At 42.5% G+C, this 26,054-nt stretch overlaps 1 protein-coding gene across 2 annotated transcripts in view; it reads left to right on the forward strand.

The window, feature by feature from the left end:
• The first annotated feature begins 311 nt into the window (after positions 1 to 311).
• The window catches only part of LOC126279042 (medium-chain acyl-CoA ligase ACSF2, mitochondrial-like), a 211,318-nt gene continuing 185,575 nt past the window's right edge, over positions 312 to 26,054 (forward strand). Inside the window, exon 1 of one of the 2 annotated variants that reach the window (XM_049979445.1) lies at positions 312 to 450. In XM_049979445.1, the coding sequence (XP_049835402.1) occupies positions 395 to 450 (56 nt within the window). In that variant the 5' untranslated portion in view covers positions 312 to 394. The remainder of the gene's footprint in view (positions 451 to 26,054) is intronic. The other variant, XM_049979446.1, reaches the window with a different exon arrangement.

Raw genomic sequence — 26,054 nt, forward strand, 5'->3', positions numbered from 1 at the left:
CTTAACAAAAAGAAGGGACCGGTTAGTAGGGCATGTTCTGAGGCATCAAGGGATCACAAATTTAGCACTGGAGGGCAGCATGGAGGGTAGCATGGAGAGCTGCGTCAAACCAGTCTCAGGACTGAAGACCACAACAACAACAACAGCTTTGTTTAAATCATATGACGAACTTTTCAAGTCAAGATTCCACACTCACCAAAAAAGAGATAGATTTTCACATTACACAAACTTTTTCTTTGTGTGTAAAACCAGTTTGTCCTCGAATTAGCGACGGACACGCTGCTAGTTCATTAGTTAGCCCGGCCGCCGCTGTACGGTGCTGGAGTAGCCGCTGCATGGAAGCGTTAGGCGCCAGCGGTAAGTCGCGTCAGTAGGCGGTCTCGCGTCAGAGGCGATGGTGCTGTGGCGGCGATTCGTCATCGTGCTCGGCAGCAGGGCCGCGGCGAGGCGGTGAGTACTTACACACCCGCGCTCACACGCTCTTTATGCTTGTGTCCCGTCCTAAGCAAATTATTCTGATCTGGAAGTGAACCGGCCTTTGGACTTGTTTTATATCTAAATGATACTTTTCCGGATACGGAGCCTTTATCGAGACTTTATCTACGTAGTCCCATCTGCAGCCCCTTGACGTCCGTAGTAGGAATTGTGAAACACTCTGTGTATAGGCGCCAGGTCGCTGACATCCGCGGTGGCGTAGCTTTTATTTTAGCAGTCAACGTCTCTCTCTCTGTGGGCTCCCGTAATTCACATGACGTACGACCTTTCTTCTTCTTGTAGTACTGATAAGATTGTTTTGTGCCGAGTGCTGATAAAAATCTGCTTATTTCACATTCATTGACGTAGTTTCAGCTGCCTTTCTGTCTTCATGAGGTACATTCCACTTCCTGCTCAAGCAGGAAAGCTTTACGGAGAAAAACAGTTTTGAATTAATATTTCTTGCGGCGCAGGATATTTCCGTAGTCTGTCCAGGAGAAGCTTGTCATTTGTAAACATCATATGGTACCTGTTTGTTCTTCGCTGCAGACATTCAGTAGTGCGGTGGTAAGGTATATTTGCAAGGCCAGTATCTAATAGGAAAGTAGATTGGAAGGAATGGTATGCAGTTCCTGATTATTCGACTTCGAGATTTTGTCCTGTGTTAAATTCAGACTTCTGGAGAATTGGTAGATATGTACCGGAAACGGCACTCTCTGCTTTTCATACTCTCCTGCCGCTCTGATCCTCCAAAAAATCCCATACGCGGCACGCCGTCATCTGTACTAGTATCAGTCGTACTTAAGATAAAACGCTCCTAGCACTTAGAGAACGGAAGACGTTAATGAAAACAAACTTTTCCAAGGAGGAACATGAATTTATCCATCGGAGACGCGCGTTATGCCACAAGACTCAAGTGATTTTCATTTTTTCTGTTGTCCCTCCTTAAAAAATAAAAATTAAAATTAAAAAAAAAACTTTTCTACACGAATCATAGGATCTCAGGCTCTGCACCCTCGCAGTATTTGTAGCCGTGACGCATAAAGATGATGCAAAAATTCCTGTGTACAAATGAAATCTTACACCTTACTTGTGAGCGAAAGAGATACATTCTGCAACAGTATTAGCTGAATCATTAGCAGGTGGCGGCAACACAACAAACACACAACAGTAGTAAGGCCTCCGTAGGGCGAACGCCAAATCCAGAGGTGTGAGTGCTGGACTTTTGCTGTGTAGCAACCAGAGGCCAACAAAACTATATACTCCGTAAAATGCGTCCTCTATCATCAACCTATAAAAAACTGGATCTACACTCTTATAGTAGCAACACGATCGATGCATTTGTTCCATCATTTTATGACGGCATATGAATTTAGAGATTTTATAGGAAATTATTCACTCCCTGAATGGCAAAAAATGTAAAACATTGAATTTGGTGAGTAGTTTCGGTTCTTCACACGAGCATCCTCAGATCTGTAAGAAAAAGCAGAAACAGAAAAATGTTGTAGGTAATTGTCTTATACCGAGGTGACGAGTGATAGGGTAGCGATATGTATACAGGGTGGGCCACCTCAAGTTTCGGATGAGATTATCTCGAAAACTATAGATCGGGTAAAAATTAGTGGGTAAGACAAGTTCGTAAGCTCACAGGAGACACCAAAAGATACAACACGTGACCTCCAGCCACCGCCCCCTTGGGTGGGTCAGGGTGCAAATTTTAAATCTTAAATGTAAAACCCCATTTTTTATTGCAAATTCGGATTCTCCATAAAAAAGTAATCAAATTTTGTCTGAAACATTTTTAAACCATTGACAGATGGCGCTGAAATCGCGAAAAAAGTAAAAATGGGGGAGAACTCTGATTTATTTGGAATTATCCGAGAAAGACGCATCAAACCGATAAAAAAATGTGCGCAGATTCTTTTGTTACGCCAAATTAAGCTACTTTTGTACAAAATGGACTGTGTCCTATTTTTAGCGTTATCCAGGAACGTAGAATGATGTTACCATCCCGTGGTATGGCAACACACGCTCTTTGAATGTGTTGCTCCATATCGTTTTGGGTTGTGGGCTGTCTTTCATAAACAATATATTTTAAATAACCCCACAAGAAAAAATCAGGAGATATTAGGTCTGGTGAAAGTGGAGGCCACTGAATTGGTCCACCGCGTCCTATCCACCGACCAGGGTACCGTAAATTTAAAACGTTCCGCACATTTTTAGCATAACGGGTAGCTGCTACGTCCTGTAGGGACGACATTCGTTCAATAGTTTCTAAATCAACATCTTCCATTAGCTCCAACAAATCACCGCGGTGAAATTGTAAACAAGATTCACCAGTAACTTTTCGGTCAAAAAATAGTCTTATAAAGTAACCGTTTAAAATTCCACACCAGACCGTTAACGACCATTTGCGTAGATTGTCATCGGGTCTGTGCCACTGTGGATTGAAGGGGACCAATACTGACAATCATGATGGTTTAATTCGTCATTGTTTTTGAATGTGGCCTCATCGGTGAACATAACGTATCTAAAAAAAAATCATTTCACCTCTTATTTCCAAGGCCTATTGGCAGAAATGCATGCGTGTTTGCTTATCTTTCAGCGTTATTTCCTGTCAGCATGATATGGTACGCATGATATTTATGTACCTTCAAAATCCTCAAATCAGTCGATTTTGGTATTCCAGTTTCTCTGAATCGCACTACTCATTTCGGGATCCAGTTGAACACAGACGAGAACGGTAGGGTTACGAGCGTCATTTTCATTGTATTCGCAATGACGAGGTTGGCGTTGCATGTATCCATTTCAAGCTCGTTGAGTGCAATTTCGAATAATGTTTTCGCTTGGATGTCAACTGTTTGGGAAACGATCCGCATACCTAAAATTATCATATCAACAATATCTGTAGGAGGATAGTGAGCCATGTTTCGCTAAAAGAATAGTTTACTTTCGTCATTTGTTCACGGTTCACAATTTGAAAGTGAAGTCACGTCTGATCGCACTGCACCGACCTTTATACTGAGCCACAGTTCGCAGTTTGGCCACGGTGTCATCACAGTCGGGTGACTAATGCAATTGTGAAGACTTCCCTAACGAGATTTTAATACCATTTCGCCTCCCTCCATCATAAACTGTGGCGGGTCGGATACATTTTGTAAAAAAAAAAAAAAAAAAAAAAAAAAAAAAAATGCTTAATTCGGAGTAATGAAAGAAATGGTGCACATTTTGTACAGATTTGATGTGTCCTTCTCGGATCATTCTAAATAAATCGGAGTTCTTCACCAATTTTAATGTTTCTCGATTTCAGCGCCATCTACCAATGGTTTATAAAAATATTTCAGACAAAACTTGATTACTCTTTATGGAGAATACGAATCTGCACTAAAAAAATGGGGTTTCCCATTTAAGATTTAAAAGTTGCACCCTGCCCCACCCAAGGGGGCGGGATCTGGAGGTTACGTGTAGTATCATTTGATGTCCCCATCTGAGCTTACGAACTTGTCTTACCCACTATTTTTACCCGATATATAGTTTCGAGATAATCTCATCCGAGCCGGCCGAAGTGGCCGTGCGGTTCTAGGTGCTGCAGTCTGGAACCGCGAGAGCGCTACGGTCGCAGGTTCGAATCCTGCCTCGGGCATGGATGTTGTGTGATGTCCTTAGGTTAGTTAGGTTTAACTAGTTCTAAGTGTTAGGGGACTAATGACCTCAGAAGTTGGATCCCATAGTGCTCAGAGCCATTTGAACCATTTTAATCTTATCCGAAACTTCAGATGGACCGCCCTGTATATACAGGTGGCTGTAGTATTGCCTAAACAAGGTATAAAAGGGCAGTGCGTTGTCGAGGCTGTCATTTATCAGCTGATTCAGGTGAAGATTTCCGACGTAGTTAAGGGCGCACGATGGGAAAGACTTTGAACGCGGAATGACGGTCGGAGCTAGACACGTGGGCCATTCCATTTCTGATATCGTTAGGGAATTCAATATTCAGAGATTGGCAGTCCATAGGACGACAACAGTACCAAATTTAGATCATTACCTCTCACCACAAACAACGCAGTGCACATCTGCCGCCACTTAACGGCTGATAGCAGCAGCTTTTGCGTAGAGGTGTCAGTGCCAAGAGACAAGCAACACTGCGTGGAATAACCGCAGAAACCATTGTGGGACGTAGGACGAACGTATCCTATAGGACGGTGCGGCGAAATTTGGCATTAATGGGGAACGGCAGCAGAAGACTGACGTGAATACCTCCGGTATCAGCACATCGCCTGCAGCGCCTCTCCCGGGCTCGTCACCACATCGGTCGGACTCTAAAGGACTTTAAAACCGTGGCCTGGCCAGATGAGTCCCTATTTCAGTTGGTAAGAGCTGATGGCAGGGTTAGTGTGGCGCGGATCCCACGAAGCCATGGACCCAAGCTGCCAACAAGTCACTGTGCAAGCTTGGTGGTGGCTCTACAGGGTGTTACAAAAAGGTACGGCCAAACTTTCAGGAAACATTCCTCACACACAAAGAAAGAAAATGTTATGTGGACATGTGCTCGGAAACGCTTACTTTCCATGTTAGAGCTCATTCCATTACTTCTCTTCAAATCACATTAATCATGGAATGGAAACACACAGCAACAGAATGTACCAGCATGACTTCAAACACTTTGTTACAGGAAATGTTCAAAATGTCCTCCGTTAGCGAGGATACATGCATCCACCCTCCGTCGCATGGAATCCCTGATGCGCTGATGCAGCCCTGGAGAATGGCGTATTGTATCGCAGCCGCCCACAATACGAGCACGAAGAATCTCTACATTTGGTACCGGGATTGCGTAGACAAGAGCTTCCAAATGCCCCCATAAATGAAAGACAAGAGGGTTGCGGTCAGGAGAGCGTGGAGGCCATGAAATTGGTCCGCCTCTACCAATCCATCAGTCACCGAATCTGTTGTTGAGAAGCTTACAAACATTTCGACTGAAATGTGCAGGAGCTCCATCATGCATGAACCACATGTTGTGTCGTACTTGTAAAGGCAGATGTTCTAGCAGCACAGGTAGAGTATCCCGTATAAAATCATAACGTGCTCCATTGGGCGTAGGTGGAAGAACATGGGGCCTAATCAAGACATCACCAACAATGCTTGCCCAAACGTTCATAGAAAATCTGTGTTGATGACATGATTGCACAATTGCGTGCGGATTCTCGTCAGCCCACACATGTTGATTGTGAAAATTTACAATTTGATCAATTTGGAATGAAGCCTCATCCGTAGAGAGACCATTTGCACTGAAATGAGGATTGACACATTGTTGGATGAACCATTCGCAGAAGTGTACCTGTGGAGGCCAATCAGCTGCTGATAGTGCCTGCACACGCTGTACATGGTACGGAAACAACTGGTTCTCCCGTAGCACTCTCCATACAGTGACGTGGTCAACGTTACCTTGTACAGCAACAACTTCTCTGACGCTGACATTAGGGTTATCGTCAACTGCACGAAAATTGCCTCGTCCATTGCAGGTGTCCTCGTCGTTCTAGGTCTTCCCCAGTCGCGAGTCATAGGCTGGAATGTTCCGTGCTCCCTAAGACTCCGATCAATTGCTTCGAACGTGCTTCTGTAGGGACACTTTCGTTCTGGAAATTTGTCTCGATACAAACGTACCGCGCCACGGCTATTGCCCCGTGTTAATCCATACATCAAATGGGCATCTGCCAACTCCGCATTTGTAAACATTGCACTGACTGCAAAACCACGTTCGTGATTAACACTAACCTTTTGATGCTACGTACTGATGTGCTTGATGCTAGTACTGTAGAGCAATGAGTCGCATATCAACACAAGCACCGAAGTCGACATTACTTTCCTTCAATTGGGCCAACTGGCGGTGAATCGAGAAAGTACAGTACATACTGACGAAACTAAAATGAGCTCTAACATGGAAATTAAGCGTTTCCGGGCACATGTCCACAAAACATTTTTTCTTTATTTGTGTGTGAGGAATGTTTGCTGAAGGTTTGGCCGTACCTTTTTGTAACACTCCGTATAATCGTGTGGACTGTATGTATATGGAATAAACTGAGTCATTGGTCCAACGGAATCGATCACTGGCGGGAAATGATTATGTTCGGTTACCTGGAGAACATTTGCAGCCACCGAGCGAGGTGGCGCAGTGGTTAGCACACTGGACTCGCATTCGGGAGGACGACGGTTCAATCCCGTCTCCGGTCATCCTGATTTAGGTTTTCCGTGATTTCCCTAAATCGTTTCAGGCAAATGCCGGGATGGTCCTTTTGAAAGGGCACGGCAGATTTCCTTCTCAATCCTTCCCTAACCCGAGCTTGCGCTCCGTCTCTAATGACCTCGTTGCCGACGGGACGTTAAACACTAACCACCACCACCACATTTGCAGCCATTCACGAACGTAATGTCCCCCCCCCCCCCCCAAAAAAAAACGATGCAATTGTTGTGAATGACAATGCGCCATGTCACCCGACCATAGCAGTCTGCAATTGGTTTGAAGAACAATTTGAACAATACGAGCAAATGATTTGGCAACAGCGCGATTGACTGACTTGAAGCCCATCGAACATTTGTAGGACGTAATCGAGAGGTCAGTTCGTGTTCAAACTCCTGCAGCGGCAACACTTTCGCAATTATGGACGGCTATAGAGGCAGCATGGCTCAGTATTTCTACAGGGGACTTCCAGCGACTTTTCGTGCCACGCCGAGCTCCTGCACTCCGCTGGACAGGAGGCCCGACACGACGCTAGAGGCATCCCCTAACTTTTGTCGCCTCAGCGTAAGTATTCTTCTAGAAAGCACACATTTGTAGGTATAGTAACTCACAAAAAGACATACCAATCATGGTGAAGGCAGAGTGTAAATGTATAGAGGGAGGCTAGACAGCGTCGAGTGAGTATAAAGGAAAAGCTGCTGTCAGATGGACGTGGACAATAATTTTACGGCATTAAAAAATAGGTAAGTAATAAACGCAAAATGCATACCATTCCCATGTGAGAGAGAACTCTAATGAAGTGCTGGCTATACTAGCGAGAGAAGATTGATTCTAAACCAGCAGGACTAAGATGCAAACAGTTTCATTACAAATAATGGAATAAATCGGCAGAAACAAACTTGTGATAAACCGATTAATTTCGTTGATTGTAATTAAACTGTTTGCTCCTTTTACCCCTCTAGACTTAAAATCACTTTCTCTTTGGTAAAGCCAGCACTTTTTGGGATTCTCTCGTCTGAGAACGGTGTTTATTTACGTTTGTCACTTCACTATTTTTGTAACGCCATAAAATTACGGTGCACGTCCTTGTAGCTGTTTTACGTTTCTTACGTCGTACCAATACATGCAGGCGAATTGTCTAGCCGTACTGTGTACCTTACACTATGCGTTTACACTTCCTAGAAATGTGTATATTCTTGAAGACTCAGTATTCCTGAAGCAGTTTTGTTTTTGCTCGTTCTTTCAGATCTGAGGATGGCTGAGCGAAAAAACGGAAACTAGTTATCAAACTTAATGTTGCATATTGTTTGCAATCCAGATAACTAAAGTTTTGTATAAAACAATTAATTTTTTTGAAATTGCGTAAGATCGGTGTTCTGTTTGGTGATAATGTCTGGTATTACTAATATACGAAATATTCATCTGTACAGTTTCTTCGAATTGGGGTGCCCAGCCAGTTGTTAGAAGCTGTTGTAGCTTTGTCTGTAATAGGCAAAAGTCTGTATAGTCGGTCGATTTCAGTCTCAATGATCATTTTTGAATCATCAATACGTGCTGGTAGCTCATAAATATGCACGTAATTAAGTATGCATGCAAGAGTTCTTTGCATAGGTTCTGAAGTTACTTTAGCGTTGCCACACTGTTACTTACACACCTATCGTGGCGAGGAAGCATTCCAATAAGTCACACAGCGATTAGTCAGTCTATAAAATACAATGTGAGTTCGTGGTAATTCGGCCTTGAACTGCTTAGTTCACTGGGAGGTTGCAAATGGGAAGAATAGAAAGATTCGGCAGGAAACTGCGCTTTACTAAAAAAGATACATTCCGCCGGAACAGCAATGACTGAAAACTGCCGCAGCCTTCGGCGAAGATGCAGAAAGAAGATAATGACGGGCGTAGTTGCTCAACAGTGTTACTTTTATCTGAACTTGTGATACCGTGACCTCATAAATCAGTGCCGTTTTTGTATCAACTTAGCAGCGCTTACTATTGTCAGATCTTGACTGACGAATCCTGATCGTGAACCATAAGGAACAAAGGATGCGGGACTTCATCACCTGAACTTGCAGAACAATGTCTGTATGTACGTCATAAACCAAATACATAACTGTATACTAACCATTCATTAAATTTCGTTTTCTCAGAAAAATATCTTCTGAAAGTTGAATTTGGCACGGTATTGAAAACAATATCTTAATGAACTATTATTTATCTCACCAGAAAGTTAGATGAGGGATTTCCGTCCCGAAATACGATAACGGAGAGGCAGTAAACATCAGTCGAAAATTCATAGCGCGCTGAATACTGATGTCTGGGCTTTTTCTGTGATGTTTCCAGGGTAAACAGTGGAGCACTGTGCTAGCTTTAGAAAAATACTGACATTAACTGGTGTAGTTCCGACATGGCTATAGTGACTGAGGAAAGCTACCCGAAGTTTAACCTTACTCTGGACGGCTGGACTGGTACCTGGGCTGTGCTCCTCCCGAATACGGTTTCAGTTTGGGTTACATGACAGATTCTCATCGTCACAGACCCATAGATTTTCGTGGATGTGGAACATGCCAGAAAACATTCATCCGTCCTCTGCAAACCGACTGCTGGTGCATGGCGGAAAGGACATAAAGTTCGTTAGAGACAAATCACACGATCGAATTGAAGGCACAATGGGGAGAAAAACGGGCAGACTCCCTTTCAGAGGAACCATCGCAGCATTCGCCTTAAGCGATTTAGCGAAACTACGGAAAATAAAAAATCTGAGTGCCTGAGCAGGGATCAGAACCGCTATCCTGGAATTTGCGTCCAGTGACTCAACCTCGCACTGTTTCCTGATCCGTTCATGGAAAGAAAGGTTGTCTGCGTACCTGTGTGTCTCTTAATGTTTCTCTTTTCGAGTTTAATCGAGGTATAATTTAGGCTGCAGTGTCCCATCTGGCTTGTATCGTTCAGTGGACTTTGGGGGATTTCCAGAAAGTCTCCACGTCGCACAGTGTCTCTTGCGGCATCACCCACTTCAGCCTATCGGGTGTTACGGTAAAGCTTTCGTGCAGAGTAAACAAGTCCATGACGAAACGCAGAGCTAGTCTTCGGATTATCCCTCGCTCTTTCGTTCATCCCACTTAGTAGGGGTTCCACATCGACGAACAGTACCCAAAAATTGGCCGAACAAGTATACCGCAAGCGTGTTCCTGTTGGTTAACTTACAGATCCTTAGAACGTTTCTGATACGTAAGGGAAGCACCCTACCTCGAAACTGAATCAAAAGATTTTTAAAAGTAGAGACGTGTTTGTTCTACTACCAATCGCGGCCATTTTTCTGTAAAACTCTGCAGTTGTGCACATTCGATGTCTGAGGTAAGTCGCTGAGGAAACGGTTCGGTGTAACAGACAACTACTACAGGCCGCTTCACGAGAGTCGTAAATGAAGTGTCATAGCGCATAAAGCTAAACATTTTTTGTTCCATGGAGTACCGTGTGAACTATCGGATGCCTGGAACGTGCTGTCACGATATTTCGAGGCAGTCATCTGGTCGTCTTCACGTGTATACCCATGGCAGTACAGAACTCAAGCTGGAAGGAGATTGCGTCAAAAAATCGTGCCCGAGCGGTCTGGCGCGCCATGTGACGGATTGCGCGGTCCCTCCCGCCGGAGGCTAGTCTTCCCATGTGTGTGTGTGTGTGTGTGTGTGTGTGTGTGTGTGTGTGTGTGTGTGTGTGAGAGAGAGAGAGAGAGAGAGAGAATAAGAATAAGTAAGTTTAGGAATTCATATCGTCGCAACATACGCTAGTTCACCCGAAATTTCATGGAACAACCTATACGTCGGAGAAGTTTTAAATTTCACCTCAGCTAAACATTTGCTTGAAGTAGTATGCACTCGTTCGCAAAACGAAGCACCCAGAAGACGTGGTTGTATGTCAATGTAACTTCGTGCACGTGCGTACCATCGGCTGGTATGTAAGATTACAGTTGCAGTTCTGTCGCAAGTACAACGCTCACCAGAGTGAATTAGTTTCGTTCGTCCTTACTGGTGTTGCCGGGCCTGGCAGGGTGTACAAGGAGCGTGAAAGGCATCACACGTTCAGGGATCGCCCGCAGCAGACGGACTAGGGAGTCACGGTGACAGGTGTAGGCTGCCGGTAACTGCACAACATAAACGGCCGCGTCTTGACTGGGGAGCGCGGACTCATGATTAATGGCGTTCACATGGTGTTCCGTAATAAATGGTGGTTTTGCACGACCCCCAGACGACCATCGCCGGCGATTATGGGGGATCTGCCGAAGTCTGTCTTCCAATGTTTTGGAGTGCCTTGGTGGAATTATAGCTGGAGTCGTGACGCGGGGATCCATTCGGTGTGTCTTCAGGGGACGGTTGGCAGTGATACAGTGAACTCTCATGGCACAATAGTAAGTCTCAGACATCCTGCGTCCTCGTGTTACCTCCCACGTGACAATCGTGGTGCCATTTTTCGACAGGACACTTCTCGCACACACATTACACGTGTCTGAACGACCTGAGTGACGCTCAGGCACTCCCACGGCCAACAAGACCCCACAGGTGTGTCCCAGATGGAACGTTTCGGACCAGCTCTGGTGTAAAGTCCGTCCCAGCGCCAGTATCCGGAATACCGGAGACCACTTAAAACAGCTGCGGGCTGGCTTGCCTCAAGAGAGGACGCGGCTTGGAGAGCTTTCCCAAATGAATCGGTGCACGCATCCAGGCACGATCAGGTGCAACGTCATACTGCCAAATGGACTCTTCACTGCAGAGTTCTTCGAAAATTTGACTCGACTCTGTCGTTACTCAAATAGTGACATACCCTCTGTATCAGTGTAGTTTCATTTTGTTTCCTCCGCTTCTGCCAGGCGCTAAAGACTACACTGTTGAGCGCCGATAACACCATATCCATCCATCATCCACACGCTTCTGCCAGGTGCTCCACTTTTTGTCAGACGGTATATTTCAGCTTTCTTTTTGAAGCTATTTCCTCTATACTGCCAATCTTCATATTGTGCCCAACTTATTTCCACACCTTCATTTAATTTGTTGCCCGAATAGCAAAACTTGTCTAATTTTAGTGCCTCATTTCTTAAACTGATTCTCTCAGCATAGCCTGATTTAATTAGACTAAATTTATTAAACATTTTTTACTTTTATAAGCTTATTTATCCCTTCAGTTTCTATCGCTCGGGTTGTTCCTGACTGTAAGAGAGGGATGGCAACGGTAAGACACTGAACTCGATGTCGAGGGGACAATGATTCAAACCCCTGTCTGGCCATCCGCATGAGGTTTTTCCACGATTTCCTTATTGCTTAGTCAAATGCCTGATGATTCCTTTGAAAAGAGTGTAATCGATTCCGTTCCTCAATCCATCCTCAGTTCTCTAACGATGCAATACGTTAAACCGTAATATTTCTTCCAGCCTTTTTCTGACTAGAAGCGGACTGCATCCCGGAGAGAACAAAATCTATCGTGGGATACCTCAACACAACACTATACACGGTCCTCAGATGTCAGTGCAGTACACCAAATCAATTCACACCAGCTACTACTCTGAACCAACGGATTACTTGATTATTTCACAAACTCCCCTGTCTGCTTCAAGCTGCTATTCACTGATCGCCGTATGTGAATGAAAAAAATAGCGATGGATGGTATTATGTGAAACTTTAATGGTTTGCAATGTTATTTATGTTCGTGAATTACTGTTGACTATTACGTTATAGTCAATTGCTATTCTCTTAACTGTATGAGTGGAGTCTCAACAGCTTGTGTAATAGCCAGGCAATTCACCGTGGAGGTCATCCGCTGTAAGGACTTTGACCGTCAACTCGCAAGTACAGTGCAGTATCTTTACACTCCCCTATTAGACAGATGAAAATTGTACGAAGTGCACAGTGGGCTGGTATGCAAAAAGCACCACAATCAGTATAATAAAATCACAACAATGCGGTGGTGTGCGTCCTGGAGGAAGTGTGTTCGAATTCTCTAGGTGCAAGAAACTTTAATCAATGTCATTTTTTATTTTTATTTCGGCGTAGGCAGGCGATATCGTGGATTTCCTGGCCAGCAGAGTGCGTAGCAGTGCCCTGGTCTGCGTCGGAAACTACTGCACAGCGTTTCGTGGAATGGGGCCATGTGACACTGTTGGACGACGTTAACATGAGCTGTTTGATGGGGTTCTTTTAATTTCCATAATCGTCCACACCACACACAAAATTTTGCACAAGCGTTTTTAATGATATTACATATTTACACTACGCTAAGGAAATAAATGAATACATGTAAGTAGTTCATTGTGTGTCATGAACAAAAGACAAATATGGGTCATAACTTGTAGTGTCGAAAATATTATACATTACCGCAGGATTGTATTTAACACCCCTTTCGTTGAAGGCATTTGGAATTAAAGTATGTTAGGAGGTCAATTGAAACTGTTTGAACCAATAAAGAATGCACGCTAGTTGCATACATAGCTATTGTTTGCTGTGTGCGCACAGTAATAAAAAAACCAGTTGTTAGCACACGTGGATTTAAATCCACACCCGGCCATAGAAATTTGATTTCCATAATTTTCCAGCATCGCTCAAGGTGAATTCTGAGATAATTCCTTTGAAGGCATGGCCTATTTCCTTCCCCATACTCCCATCCATAATGACCTCATCGTAGACGGAGAACTGAATTATAATCTCCCTTCCATCCTTTACTGGTAAACAGATCTATTAAGTATCCACGAGTAAAACTCTAAACCGATGTCCTAAGCAGACTGCATCCCATGGAGCTCAGCCAGTGGTTAAATACCACTAAAAATCCTGCAACGTTTGTATCCGCTATCAAAAATTGCAAATGTTCATCGTTTGTGACACTAGACTATTTTTGTCAAACCTGAATTCAGTTCGGATGCATGGTACCAGCAACACCATTAACACCTTCCTCCATATCAGAGGTTCCTGAAGCACGCCTGTGCAGTGCTCAATTCGTAGCCAACCGGTTCCAGCCCTGGTCTTGGAATGAATTTTCTCCGCTGATAATTGACCGACTAGATGTGGACGCGTAAATTCCCGACCTCTAGTCACCGTGCCATTGTTATGGACCAAATTACAAACAGTCCGTAGCGTCTCACGTCGCTGTTGATGGTGGTCCAACAGATGGAGACCTTAGGCTGTGTTGCCCACTAATTGCTATTCCAGACGAACTTGGTTCTACCCTCTCTCTCTCTCCTCGTCGTCAACAACAGAACATCTAAACCAGCGTGTCCCCTTATCAAGGCCACCTTCACTCAGCAGATACGCTAAGACACCAATCTAGCGCAGCACCCTTTACCGGCTCCGCACCTGCCAACTTGGCTGACTCGTGGTCATATACGTAGCGAGGACCCGCCTCAATGTCGTTGAGGTTCCTGTTTTGCTTGACTCATCCAACCTGCAGCACACTCCTGATCTTCATGACTCGCTAACTCTGGTGCTAGAGGACAGTACCTCAGTAGATGATTTAATTTTACGTTTTATTCGCAAAGGGACTTTTAACTCTCTTTTTAAGGGAGAGCCAGTTAACATTATTGGCCCACTGAGGAGTTGGCAAAACACTGTTGCCTCCTCTGCCCAGACAGGACTGGGCTTGGTGGTCCAGCCTTGGCATCGCCCTACCTGTTCTTTTACTCTTCCTCCCTCGTCTCGTGGTTCGACTTTTTCGTCTTTTGCCCCTCTGTGCTTCTCTTGCTCCGTCTGTGTTGCTAGTCTTTCCTAGGCCATTGCTGTGTGGGGTGCCTCTGGTAAGTGTTGGGGCGTAGGGGATGTGGGTCCTGTCATTACTCTCTGCCTTCTGGGGCTTCTGGCTGATACCTAGAGGAGCACCTTGCCTGCCTTTCTTCCTATGACTCCCTTTCTTCTTTTTTGTCCCTTCTCGCCTTCGTTGACCTTGGGTGGACCTCGAGTTTTCTTCCCCTTGATTTTGCGCGCAAGGCCATCTGTGATCTACAGTGATGCAGACTTGTCTGTTCGAGGAAAAGGGTCTGATGACCTAGTAGTCTGGTCTCTTTAATCATCCAACCAACCACAAATCCGACTTCGCAAGGGGTAGGTGCCATCGTGTACGAAGAAAGAAAAAATACTCCAGTTACGTGGATGAACTATCCCCTACGAGTCTCCCAAACAAAGATGTCGTGTGACTTTCCTTCTTTCATAAACCAGTTAAGACTGCCTCAAACTTTCGTGTTGGCCTCTGCATACTTTCCAAATCCTGTTACATAGCCCTCCTTCTACATAAATTTGTGGCGTAATAGAACAGGAGGAACGAATTTAGTGTGGAAGGTGGATTGTACTGCTGTCATGGCGATTTTTAGTATGCATCACAATGCCGGTTTCTGTCATTTCAGTACAACATATAGACGACGTTTTGCTGGTGAATAACGTAATCAGCCACAAATACTTTTAAAATACTTCGATGCTATTACCGGGTTCAGCCTATCATGCCCATCTTCGTATGGTTGTTTCCGATTCCATAAATGTTTTGTCAACATGTCGGCTACTCCTGCACTACACAAGAGTATTTAAGTATTCATCGTCACTTTGTTTAGACAGTAACATTGTGCTAAATTGTATGCATGTAAGAAAACAGTTAAGACAGATTTTATTCCTGGCATGTAAGCGACGTCAGCGCCGTAACTGCGGTGGCAGCTTGACTTAAAACTGCGAACGTCAGACACGCGTAACAGGTGACTGGGTGACGCGTAATTCCCATCTCCAGGTCGACAGGTGGGGTTGGTGCACACCTCCTGGTACAGGCCAGGCTCAGGGAAGGGTGACTGCCTGAGCTGTTACCTCCCCAACTTGCCAATTTTTCTGTCAGGAGTTGAGGAGGTGTGACCATTCATCAGCCAGGTGAGCCCCCCTCTGAGGGAAGACCCCCAGTTGGAAGGAGCACACCATTGGAGACTCTGGCAATCAGCAGAGATTTTCTTGCAATGAGCCAGTCACTACGTCAGTCTTCATCTTGCAAACGGTAAATGGAATGAGGCTAAAGATTTCAAGAATCTCCCAGCTGCATCTCAGTTCGTCATGGTACGTAGTAAATGTCACTCCTTTGCTAGAGTTTAATATTATCATTTATTTTACAGTTTATTATTCAGAAAGGTGTTGATTCAATTGCTCGGCCTGTGAAATATTGCTCTCGTTTACATAATGGCACTTTGCTTTTCGAGACCAATTGGGATTTTAAAGTCCAACAAGTGTTTGCAGCTTTGTTCCTCCACGGCTATCCTACTAGTTAGACCCACCGAATGTTGAGTTCTTTACCTGGTGTTACTGAAGCTGGGATGCTTTATGATCTGACTAAGGGACAAATCCAAACTTACCTCTCTGATCAGGGTGTCACTGCAGGCCACCGGGTAATGTAAAAGGTTGGTGCAACCTTAGTGCTCACATGTGCTCTTTTTCTCAGGTATGATTGAGCAGTGCTTTGATCAAAGCAGATTATAAATTCATCGTCAGACTGTACACTGCAAACCTGATACGCTGCTACCAATGGGTACATTGCGACCACACTCAAATGCCCTGTCTAAACATAGCCATATGTGAAACTTACTGGCAGATTAAAACTGTGTGCCGGACCGAGACTCGAACTCGGCACCTTTGCCTTTAGCGGGCAAGTGCTCTACTGACTGAGCTACCCAAGCACAACTCGTGCCCCGTCCTCACAGCTTTACTTCTGCCAGTACCTCGTCTCGTACCTTCCAAACTTTACAGGAGCTCTCCTGCGAACCTTGCAGAAGTAGCACTCCTGAAGGAAAGGATATTGCGGAGACATGCCTTAGCCACAGTCTGGGGATGTTTCCAGAATGAGATTTTGACTCTGCAAAACCCCACTAAGCGGAAATATAATAAAAAATAAAAGAAACCTGAGTGTGACCGCCATTTTTCAGCTATATGAACTCCAGATAATCAGAAAAAGCTCAACCACTTCAGGCGTTGACTTCCGCGACCTACTAATAATTAACTCAAAACTCAGCACTCGATAACCTCTTTCAGAGAACTAGCCTTTTCTCTTTTATATGGATCTTCATTTGTCGTTTAGAACCAAAGGGAGAAGCTATCACATTCTCGATAAGCTTCAAATTGTTTCTCAATAAATAGGTATTGCGTAGGACGACCGTTCTCTTCACACATTCAGCACATACGATATTTCCGGAATTTACTATACTGCGACGCTCACGTCAAAGTCACAGAATAAATCCTAACCAAATATCGCTAAGTCATTACTTCTTAGTGCTTGCATACACCTACACAACCACAGAGTACAATCCTAGTCTTCTATCCCTTAGTGCGTGCTTTAATCCTCAACCATAAAATAATCAAGACTTCGCGTGGACACCTCTTCACATACATACCATCGCGTGGCAATCGAACAGTACAACGCACGATTAATCGCAACCAGGACAAACTAATCTCATACTTCAATAAATCGGAGCTTTCCCTATAACTGGCGAAGAAATCATTTTCTGTATAAGCCGATGATCTTCTCAAAATACTTTCCCAAACGACTTATAGCTGCTTTGAACAAATCTTGTGTTCTGTCCCCATTGCACACAAATTCACGTATCGTACGTGTGAGCCGATCTCGTCAAACTGTTAATCTCTCTCGACACTCACTACTCGAACAATACTCGGACACTACTACCGGAATTCTGTAAAGACTAGCCAAGAACCATTCTCTGCGAACAATCATATCACGCTAGTTCTCTCATTAACAATAAGTGTTTGTTCCTAGCCGTCGCCGGCAGATGATCGTAGTGTCCAGCTGCACAGGAGCTATCTTCGCCACACGCCGCGTTTCAGCGAACGTCTGTTCGTTGCAACCTCGCTGAGTTGACAGTTTTTGTCGACCATCGAGTGTCACATATCTACAACATTTTAACACAAATTTAAGAAAACTATATAAACAACTTAATCTTTTCGCCCTTCTAGCACTTAAAAATCGATAGCAAGTTGAAGCGATACAAACAAGAGATGTAAATTTTTTGGGCTAAAGACTGTTTGGTGCAGTGCAACATTTAATCTTTAGTTCGGGACCTGCGTTATCTCTACGGCGTTTTTGTGGACCTTCCGCTAAGAGGAGGTCCTTCTTCTGAGCTCTTTCGTTTCATCGATTGGGCTTACCGAGTAGTCGCTTGTAATTACTTTGTCGTATTAGTGTGCTAAGCTTAGTTTTTGCGCTCTAAAACAAAACAAAATAAAAATCAATGCAAGTGGGACTATCCTGTAGAAATCAGTTCAGGTGCTGGCATATACAGATGATATAGTTGCAAGAATATAAATAGCAACGAAAGAAGTCTTTACAATTCTTGAAATAGCTGCTAGAAACATGATCCAACAGATAAATGAAAACTAACAGTACGCCTGCCAATAAGGACGATTATCGAAATGAGCCCACATCCTTAGAAATTTGTTCACATAAGTTTGATGTTCTTAGTTTCACTCTCCAAAAACGAGTATTGTCAGCCAACAAGTACTACCAAAGACTCAAAAAAAATCTGAAATCAAAGCTGCTGTTCAGAAAAACTGAAGTTATGGGTGTAAAAGTTTTAGTAAGGCCGGTTCTAATGTACGGTTCTGAAACAGGGACATTAACAAAAATTTATGACAGGTAAGGAAAGAGGAAGGCGTCAGAGGACATCATCAGGAAAATTCCAATTCAGAATTGGAAGAATGAAATAATCTCCTACAGAAGGCTAAGTCTCACAGAGCACTGTTGCACGATGACGACGACGATGTAGACGACACTGTAGTACCACTCCTAGATTAGTCTTATGTTAGCGCACACGCCAAGCAACCCTTTGCAGCGTGCTCCTATCTAGTTTAGTGCCTTTTAAAGTAGGTATTCTGGTGTCACGATAGAAACTACAAGTAAAATACCTTACTCTCGATAGTTCCAGTACAACTACAGGTTTTAATCTTATCGTGACCCTTTTTCGTCGTCAGAAAATAGTAGTTTAGAAGAAGGAAAAAATGTTTGTCAAGCTCCGACAATTTCGTTGTACAAATAATCCACCATCTTGATGGTGTACTTGGCATGGAGAATTTGCCGAGAGAGAAAGAAGAAAATAATTCATTCATTTACATATACAGCTACATAGATACTCTGCAAATCACATTTAACTGCCTGGCAGAGGGTTCAGCGAACCACCTTCACAATTCTCTATTATTCCAATCTCGTATAGCGCGCGGAAAGAATTAACACCTATATCTTTCTGTATGAGCTCTGATTTCCCTTATTTTATCGTGGTGATCGTTCCTCCCTATGTAGGTCGGTGTCAACAAAATATTTTCGCATTTGAAGGAGAAAGTTGGTGTGACTGTAATTTCGTGAGATGATTCTGTCGCAACGAAAAACGCCTTTCTTTTAATGATGTCCAGCCCAAATCCTGTATCATTTCTGTGACACTCTCTCCCATATTTCGCGATAATACAAAACGTGCTGACTTTCATTGAACTTTTTCGATGTACTCCGTCAGTCCTATCTGGTAAGGATCCCACACAGCGCAGCAGTATTCTAAAAGAGGACGGACAAGCGTAGTGTAGGGAGTCTCCTTAGTAGGTCTGTTACATTTAGTTTCTTGCTTCCCTTCTGGGTACTTTTTTTGTGAGCCAGAGTATTTGTCTGGAGTATAGCCCCGTATGAAAATGTGGTATTACAAAAGAGCGTTGAAGACTAAATGGGCAGATTCGATTATTAGTAAGGATGTACTTGCTCGACTATAGTAAGAGTTGACCAAAAGACGGGATGAGTTGACAGCTCGTATTCTGAGGCGTCAAGGAAAACTTAATATGGTGTGTGTGTGTGTGTGTGTGTGTGTGTGTGTGTGTGTGTGTGTGTGTGTGTTATGGCAACGTGTTGAAATTGTAGAGGAAGATGAAGGCTTGAACATAGTGGGTTCAGATGAATGTAGGTTGCATCAGTTATTCAGAGAAGTGAACTGCAAACAAGATTCTCAAAACTGTATGTAACTGCTCTATTCTCACTCCTAAATTTTTATTTTCAAATCAGTTGTTAGTGTGAAATTAAAAGTATTGCAGGAAAACGGTGTTTAGCTTATTAAATTTCGTACAGAAAATTGCTAAACGCAACGAATAAATCCCTCAGATAGCAATACCAAACTAATATTTGGAATGACAACCACAATGCAACAGTAGATGTGAGGCGGAAAGTAAAAAGTGAACTCTTGTTGACAAAGTCAATTGTTCAGTACCATTGAAAAAGTGGTTTTCTTCAACGCTACAGACTTTCTCCAATTTAATACACTTTACTTCGTCCTCTAAAAGCTTCAATCGATAATAAAACATTGAAATCTGTCGTTCAAGTAGCGAATTTAGAGTCTAGAGAAAAAATGTCGTCGCTTATGGAAAAATAACACGGGCCGAAAAGATGTCCCTTTTTATTAATGTACTTGGCTAATGCTAATCACTTTGAAAATTAATCTCTACTGAATGCTAGCAGGAACTAATACTGGTTCCTCTCAACAGAAGAAAATTTCCTGATAACTATGTCTGCTCCGACTACAGATTCTTTTTCCTTCTATGTTTGGAAGCCAGTAATATTGCTGATATTCAGACTCTAGCTCTGTTTATTTCCTTTAAGAGTTAGTTATTATGAATGATAATTTTTCAAACAATTGCGGTGGTGTTTAACTTTTGTAAACAAGTATTGGTAACCATGCAAACAATTGCAAATCGATTAGCGGATGAACATATCTGATTGTGTTTGCTTGATTTGTTAGTGTCGAGTTAAAATTGATCATAATGTTTTATCGGTCTACCTATGATTGATTGATTGATTGATTGATTGATTGATTGATTGATTGATTGATTGTGTGTCAAGGAGAAAGCAGTAACGATAGTTTTAGATACATTAAATAAGATAGGTTTCGATACTTACAATAATTTCAAAGATTTAGATTACACCGTGTGTGCAAAGTTTTTCCGGAAAAATGTTTGAGCAGTGACGAATCGACTGAAGAGGAAGACCTGCCTGAACAAGAAGAATCAGTTAACCTCTCACGAACTTTTTCGTTAAAAAATATACCAAATGTGGATGAACTTTAAGTAAATTCGAGGATGTTGTTAATATTAACATGTTACAGTTTAAATAAAAGGAGGTCATGCTGTTCCGAAGGTAATTGATGAGAATGATGGTGGGAAAAACCTGCTAACAATTGAGAATTATGTTGATTTAGTTGACAGTTTTGATTTTGAAAATGATCAGTGCTGAGCTCAATTTCCTAGAAAATGTCTGGACGAATAGAAAATTGTTTTTCTTATTTTGTGCTAATGACTTTCTTGCAGATACTCTGTAATCGATCATTATCATGAGCTTTAATACATTAGATCAAATGATTTTAGGTCACCTTGCTGTCTGACCACAGATCCTACATTAACATCTAGTTGGAAGAAGAAAAGCAAAGGAAAAGTGCATGAACACATTAGATGTCAAACGTTGGACAGTCTGTTTGGTTACCAGTTCAAAATTAAAAGGTTGATATGTGTTGCTTAAGTGTATAACAATACAGCATTCATTGCAAAAGTGCATGCAAATTCAAAAAAACTGAGAAAATCTGTAACATCTTTTTCAGATGGTGAGTTTATTTCTGAACTATTCTGCAGGACAACACGCTAGACATAGCTTGGCAAAAGCAGCACAGTATTCAAAACACGTTTAAAACTGGTACCTTCTAATGACTGAGAAGTTAGTCAGTGAAAACTTACAAAACGCATTTTACAGAACCTGTACATTCAAGGATGTTTCCCAACATTTCGAGGAAAGTTTACCCTGTTGCAGTAGTAATGAAACCCAGAACAGATTTATGTGCTTAATGTCAAAAACATTTTACGTCTGGTGCAGAAATGGCTTTCGTTTCCGAAGAGACCAAAATTACAGATGATTGAGAAAATGAGATCCCACCTACAGATTGTTTGAGGAGAGAAGGTATTATAACGTCAACACAAAACTAGAGAGAACTTCGCATTACAGTTTTGACACGGCACTATCGCACACGCCAAGCAACCCTTTGCAACTGGCTCCTATCTAGTTTAGTGCCTTTTAAAGTAGGTATTCTGGTGTCACGATAGAAACTACAAGTAAAATACCTTACTCTCGATAGTTCCAGTACAACTACAGGTTTTAATCTTATCGTCACCCTTTTTCGTCGTCAGAAAATAGTAGTTTAGGAGAAGGTAAAAATGTTTGTCAAGTTCCGACAATTTCGTTGTACGAATAATCCATCATCTTGATGGTGTACTAGGCATGGAGAATTTGCCGAGAGAGAAAGAAGAAAATAATTCATTCATTTACATATACAGCTACATAGATAGTCTGAAAATCACATTTAACTGCCTGGCAGAGGGTTCATCGAACCACCTTCACAATTCTCTATTATTCCAATCTCGTATAGCGCGGAAAGAATTAACACCTATATCTTTCTGTATGAGCTCTGATTTCCCTTATTTTATCGTGGTGATCGTTCCTCCCTATGTAGGTCGGTGTCAACAAAATATTTTCGCATTTGGAGGAGAAAGTTGGTGACTGAAAATTTCGTGAAATGATTCTGTCGCAACGAAAAACGCCTTTCTTTTAATGATGTCCGGCCCAAATCCTGTATCATTTCTGTGACACTCTCTCCCATATTTCGCGATAATACAAAACGTGCTGACTTTCATTGAACTTTTTCGATGTACTCTGTCAGTCCTATCTGTTAAGGATCCCACACCGCGCAGCAGTATTCTAAAAGAGGACGGACAAGCGTAGTGTAGGGAGTCTCCTTTGTAGGTCTGTTACATTTTCTAAGTGTCCTGGCAATAACACGCAGTCTTTGGTTAACCTTCCCCACAACATTTTCTGTGTGTTCCTTTCAATTCAAGTTGTTCGTAATTGTAATACCTTGGTATTTAGTTGAATTTACGGCTTTTAGATTAAATTATTTGTAGTGTAAGCCGAAGTTTGATTTCCTTTTAGCACTCATGTGGATGACTTCACCCTTTTCGTTATTTAGGATCAACTGCCACTTTTCGCACCATTCAGATATTGCCAATAGGCAACACACAATTTCCTTGTGATTGGGTCTTCGGGCATTTAAAAGTTTGTTCAGAGTAATTTCTCTTTTTTGGACTTGGTTGATTGCACTGAAAAATCAAAACCAACAACTAATTTTAATTCTGCTGTGATAGATGGAATTTAAACTGGTGAGAGTTAGTCAAAACACGTGACAGGTTAAATTTTTTCACAAGAATTCTGCCAAGAAAATAACACTAAGAACTCGGTACAACTACTTTGAGTACTATTTAGAGAACAAAGGTAAGGTGTTGCAAAATCGACTTTACAGGAACTCTGTTCAGCACAAGGTATTCCCATTAGAAGACTGTCCTAACAGATTATATATATATATATATATATATATATATATATATATATATATATATATATGAAATCTTTTATGTAAATTAATATGATTGAATATGAATATGGTTGCGTTGTTCAAATGTTCTGTGCTTCTTAGTACTGTATTCTTTTGGGCATCGGACTTCCTTACATTTTTGTTGAAGCTGCAGGCAGCGGAGGACTCCGGGGACACCGGCGCTTGTCGTAATCACAAAAATCCTCTTCCTGTAATTTTCCTCTTCACTTACTTTAATATATAAAAAATACTTGAGACTCTTTTTCCGTATAATATTATTCGCGCCCACATATGATACATAGAGCTCGCAATACTTCATATCTAAAATCGCACATCTTCATCGTCCTTCTACATGCGAGACTCTGTGTCCGCCTAAAACAAAAAAAATCTTTACAACCAATTAAATGAAAAAATGTTCTCGTTTCTTTGCGCTTTGCCACACATTCATAATTAACTTCTTTGCCAACTCTCTGGTTACTCGGGGTTTCAATTTTTGTTTTTTAATAACTCCTAATTTTGCGGCGTCCTGGGGGCCTTTTATCATGTACTTATACATGTTGCTCCACAAGGAGTGACATGGAAACTTCAAGAACCTCTCTTCAAAAATATCAGACCGTACTGTAAAGGCGAATTCAAAGACGTTATATATCCTCAGTTGACCTTTAACCTGCTGCTGAAACCAACACTAATACAGCTGCTGATCCCAAACCTGACGCACCGCAAGCAGTTCCTTGACCCTCAAAAAAGCGTCGAAAACGCTCAACCTATGGACTTCTGAAACATTTTTATACTATTTAAAAGAGGACATTTAAAGCTGTCTTTTCGGTATTAATTACTTAAATGTAAAATACAAAGGTTCTGCGTTACTTTCGACTTTTGAATGTGTTTTCCTCGAGACCATTTTCATTTAATAAACTTTAAATGTCCGTAACTTAGACACAATTTTTGCATCAAATTATTGAGAATCTAATGCTTAGTTTGAAAATACTAAATCGAAAATTTGCTAAAAATAATACCTCGTCGCTTTCCGCTGCACACATGTACAAGCTCTTAAGTCTGCAACACGGTATTCACGCGGAACAGATGGTATAATTTCTTTAAAGCGGGATCATTTCTCTGACGTGAACAGGAAATATCAGTAAAATACAGTGATTAGACTAGATCCACTGCTTGCATATGCAAACGCCAGAGGTTCGACTACTGGTGACTGTACTAAGTTTACCGTCACTCGAAAGGCCTGGTGTGGGACACAGCCAGTCCGTTGAGGCCAAATAAGCAGCAGTTGTCAACAAAAATGATGCGAAAGCACCGACGGGTTGAGAGTGCTCGTCACATAAATAATGATCCGAACCACGAGGGAATTGTGCGACTTTTCGTATGCTCCACCAAATATTTGGAACATCAGAGAAATTTTTTTGGATGATACTGTATTCATTCACAGCTGCATCGTTGGTGTTAACCAAATAGCTTTGTTATTTTATCTAAAACAACACACACAAGGTTTAGAATACATGTAACGTGAACCGTAGTAAAATTTACTTAAAGAGCGATATTCAGTTTTGCTCAGTGGTAAAAAAAAAATCGTTTGTTTTTAAAAATCAGCTCAGTTAGAATTCGTTCCGCGTAACCATTTTTAAATAAGCATTTAAAGTTATATTAACTTGATTTCACGTGCTACGGTGCGGTTAGAGAGACGGAAAACGTAATCTTTTGCCATAATCTAACCACATCTCCAGAGAGCATTTTTTCACTAAAAGACACTCGTATGTACTTCACAAACGTGACTAGTTTGCCATAAAGTTCACACACTCCCTATAGAAGACGGTTGTTTCCGTCGACGAAGAGCATAATATCGGATTGAGGAAGGATGGGTAAGGGATTAGGAGTCACCTCAGTGTTCGCCTGAAGCGACTTAAGGAAACATTTATAGTCAACTTTGATTTCAAAGCTGCTCCTCCGAATGACACTCGAGCTTTTAACCGTTGCACCACCTTTATTTTTAAGCTTTTGAGGTATCCAACATTTCACTACGTTCATCTTTCCAAAACACTTCTTTCCATAGATTTATGCGAGTGTGAATCAGTAAGTTAAAGACCCCAGACTACCACATAGCGTTTTAAATCTCGCTGCTAGACGTATCTAGAAAGTAGCGGCATATGTCACGCGGTCGATACTCAGTATTCCACAGCTAATGATTAATGACCTGCGATCCGATTGCGATGGCAGGTGTGCTATGAAGTGTACCCGCCTACAACAGCGTGATTATTGTGTGCCAAGGCACTGTCCAAAACGAAATTTTTCCCTCATATAGTTAAAACAGTGTTGCACGGAAATCTGTGTCCAATTTTCTCTCTCTCTCTCTCTCTCTCTCTCTCTCTCTCTCTCTCTCTCTCCCCCCCACCCTCTTCCTTCCCCGCTCTCTCCCCCTCCCTGTTCCTTCCCCGCTCTCTCCCCCTCCCTCTTCCTTCCCCGCTGTCTCCCCCTCCCTCTTCCTTCACCGCTCTCTCCCTCCCTCTCACTTCCTTGGGCCCCTTGTCTCACACCTTAAAGCCTACTACCTCGACTCGGCCACAAGACATACCATCTGTGTGTCCACTCTTTTGCTTCTGTGTCTTGCAGAATCCTCCTCCCTCTGCAGCCTGCCCTCCTCAGCCTCCAGATATTATCGTCACCTACTGGAAATCAATTCTGTCTTGCTCTTCAAGAAATGCACTCCTGTGATGACCACTCTCCAACATTTCGTGGTTATCAGCATTATGTCAGAATGATACCAAGTCCGGAATAGCATCTGGAGAGGTCCGCACCTTGAGTTTCTCCGATGTCATTAGTGACTGGACCATCTTCGTACCAACCTGGGAGCGATAGAGGTTAAACTGCAAACGACCCCACCAATCATCGTTTGCAGTGT

This window comes from Schistocerca gregaria, chromosome 6, assembly GCF_023897955.1.
Source record: "Schistocerca gregaria isolate iqSchGreg1 chromosome 6, iqSchGreg1.2, whole genome shotgun sequence".
NCBI classification, from domain to species: Eukaryota; Metazoa; Arthropoda; class Insecta; order Orthoptera; family Acrididae; genus Schistocerca; species Schistocerca gregaria.